At 52.8% G+C, this 3,430-nt stretch overlaps 1 protein-coding gene across 1 annotated transcript; it reads right to left on the reverse strand.

The window, feature by feature from the left end:
• Positions 1–265: 265 nt before the first annotated feature.
• Mrpl17 (mitochondrial ribosomal protein L17) lies at positions 266–1,519 on the reverse strand. The gene is made up of 3 exons (XM_004642051.2): positions 1,317–1,519; positions 1,021–1,089; positions 266–710 (listed from the first exon to the last, which is right to left on the reverse strand). The coding sequence occupies exons 1-3, from the start codon at positions 1,488–1,490 to the stop codon at positions 456–458; spliced, it is 498 nt and encodes a 165-aa protein (XP_004642108.1). The 5' UTR covers positions 1,491–1,519; the 3' UTR covers positions 266–455.
• Between the last annotated feature and the right edge of the window lie 1,911 nt (positions 1,520–3,430).

Raw genomic sequence — 3,430 nt, forward strand, 5'->3', positions numbered from 1 at the left:
GGTGTTTAGGGTCTCACTACTAGATCAGACTCGTAGTGATCTGCCTGTGTACAGCCTCTCAAGAGCTGGGATTACAGGCACATACCACCTCAGCTCAGTCTCAATTGCTATCTCAGCATGGGCCTGCATGGCAGGTCCGGGGAATTCCGGGCCCAGTGCCTGCTTGCAGGCACTTTAATATGCTGAGCTATTTGGCCGGCCCTAAATTTGGTATTTAGACGGATAAGTTTTCCAGAAGGCCTAAAAGAATTTAAAAAATTACACATTCATAGAATGGAATTTTATCTTTGGGGCAATGAGATGTCCATTTGAGTCCCCAGACCGTGGGGTCCCCCCATGACTGTCCATTTCACAATTTTAGCTCCAGTTCTCCTTAGACAAGAAAACAACTCCAAAGACCTTGAGCTGCACTAGAGGTCCAGTTAAATCCTTGGTGTCCGCTCTACGCGGAAGCTTTAGACACTTGCTTCTTGGTTCTTTTGGAGGTCCTGCCGAAGCCCCTGTAGCAGCTGGTTTAGAAGTGTAAGGTCACTGTCTCTTCGAGGTAGAGGCAGGGGTGGAAGGCAATTCCCTTTATATTCGATCACTGCCATCTTTGCCCGATCCAGCTTGTCCCGATTTGGGATCTGCACCATCCTCGTGTAGCCCCCACTCTGACCTTGGAACCGAGGGGCCAGTACTTTAAACAGCTTTGGGATCAAATCTTTCTCCTATAGGGCAAGAATGATTAACAAGAAAGCAAAGTCAGGAACCACTTCAGAAGCATTTAACTTTCACCACTGACAAAGGTAGGGTCCAAAGGTAGGGTCCAAGCCCACATAGGACTCCCCCACTCTAATACGGTACAAAGTTACAAAGAAGGATCACTTACAGGCAGATGCGCAGATAGACATGCACACCGAATTCAATCATAAAACATGATTCTGTGTAATTCACAATACACTTCCACAAATAAGTACCCTAGTTTAAATCTCACGGGGGCAGAGGGTCCGCTTAGGGAGGCGGGTTATGCGCACTCACTGTAAGCCAGAAGTCAGCCATGCGCATGGCTCGCTCGTTGGTGTCTCCCATTTTTCCATAGTCGATGAGCTGTGAAGGCAAAGCAAAACGAACGGATCCAACCGGAGCAAAAAAGCCTTGGTGTTATTAGTCTTATTCTCCCACAGCAGGACCTCAGTCACTTCGCCCCACTGACGAACCCGGCCTCAGCTGTAAGTAGAGGCGCAGCAGGAGAGGGCGCCGCTCCAGCGCACAGCGCGGCGTCTCCCCGCTCCCCCAGGCAGCCCGCCCCGCCCCCAAGCACCCGCGGGCCTCACCTTCTCCGCGTAGCCCCGCATCTCGTCCACGCGCGCCCATGGTGCCTCGATGCGTTCGTGTCGCACCAGGCCGGTGAGCAAGTTTCGCAACAGGTGGATGCGAGACTCGGGACCAAGGCCCAGGCGGCGGAAGACGCGGCCGTGGGAGATGGCGGAGGCCACCGACAGCCGCATGTTCCTGGCCTCCTCCCGCCCCGGGAAGCCGGAAGTGGAAATCTCGGAAGAAGACGGGGCGGGGGCGATTTCACGAGGCGCATGCGCCGTGCGTCGGCGCGTGGGGGACGTGTCTGCGCATGAGCACCGGAGTCTGCCTTGTTGGCAGTCTGAGGAGGGCGGAGGGGGGGTGTTGGCCTCTTTCAGCGGCGGCCAGCAGCGAGGTCCTCCGGCACCGCGTGCGCTCCCTGCGGGCCAGGGAGCTTGGCGCCCCCTAGCGTGGCAGCAGGGGCGCAGCGGGTTCCTACTGTGCGGCGGCCGCGGGCCTGTGGCGTCTCGCGCAGCAGAACGCGCGCCCCGCCGCGGAGCCTGCCGGGAAAGTGAGGCTGCGAGCCGGTGGCGCCTGAGGGGCGGGCGCTGCTGGGCACGGCTGGGCGCTGTGATTTTAGCCCGAGGAGCAACGTTTTAGCGGCAACGGTGAACTAAATAGTAATGCCCAGAATGGAACGCAGGTCATAAACATTTTCTTTTGTTTTTGAGACAAAGTCTTGCTTTGTAGTCGAGTCACTACCCCTGCCTGACCTTGAATTGCTGGCAGTCCACTTGCCTCAGTCTTCCCGAGGGCTGGGATTACAGGCGTGAGCCACCACGCCCTGCTGAAATGAAGTTTTAATTTTTATCCCTGAAACAAAATGTTGGTCTAGATGAGGTGGCGCACACATTCGGGACCAGCATTAAGGAGGCTGAGGCAGGAGGATTGCTGTAAGGCCAGCCTGGGGCTACAAAGTGAGCTCTATGGCCAAATAGCTCAGCGGATTAAAGCGCCTGTTTAGGCAGATGCGGGGGCCAGGAGTCAGTCCCCTGACCTGCTCCCCCCTCCTCCACGCTAAGAAAGCAGTTGAGACTGGGCTGGGTGTAGGGCCAGCCAAATAGCTCAGTTTAAATCACCTGCAAGCAGGTGCAGGGGTGGGGCCGCGGCTTCAATCCCAGGCCTGCCCTGTTGGCCCCGCCCCCATGATGCACCGAGGTGACAATTGAGACTGGGCATGGCGGCATGCGCCTGTAATCCCAGCTCTTCGGAGGCTGTACACAGGCGAATCACTAGGAGTCCGATCTAGTAGTGAGACCCTGAACACCCTGTAGACCCTTCCCCAAAATACAATTAAAAAAAAAAAAAAAAAAAGACTGGGCATAGGGGCACACACCTGTAATCCCAGTGCTTGGGAGGCTGAAAACAAGAGAATCAGGAGAGTCTGATATGTGTAGTGAGACCCTATAAGCCTTGTACTAAATACATAAAGAATGATCACTATAAAAAAGTTTTTTGGGATAGGGTCCCCCCTATGTAGCCTGCAGGATAGCCTTGAATTCTAAGGGATCCTCCCCAGCCTACAGTGTGCTGGGATTACAAGCCTAGGGCACCATGCCTGGCAAGTTATAAATGCATTTTTTGAAAAATGGGAGGACATACCTGAATATTTCTGTTAAGTAATGATCAATGTCATTGTTTTAACATTTACATTTACAGTTATTCTCAAATTGCTCCTTGTTACTGATTGAATTGTGTATTCCATCTCTGAAGACATGCTAAGTCCTAAATTGCTGTGACTTCAGAATGCGACCTTAGAAAACAGGCAAGGGACCTTGGAAATAGATCATTGCAAATGAAATTAGTCAAGATGTGTCTGTATTGAGATAGGATGGGTATCTAATGCAACAGTATTAATATCCTTATGAGGGGTCGGGGAGATGGCTCAGTGGAATAAGTGCCTCTCTGGCAAGAGCAAGGGCTTGAGTTCAATCCCTGGTTCCGAAAAAAAAAAAAAAATTCTTATGAAAAGATGGCAGGTGAAGAGACAAAGAGGGGGCTGGGGTGATAGCTCAGTGGCACAGGTCCTTGCTTGGCAAGGACAAGGTGCTGAGTCTGATTTCCATTGAGAGAGAAAAGAGAGAGAGGGAGA

This window comes from Octodon degus, unplaced genomic scaffold (genome assembly GCF_000260255.1).
Source record: "Octodon degus isolate 3935 unplaced genomic scaffold, OctDeg1.0 scaffold00146, whole genome shotgun sequence".
NCBI lineage: Eukaryota > Metazoa > Chordata > Mammalia > Rodentia > Octodontidae > Octodon > Octodon degus.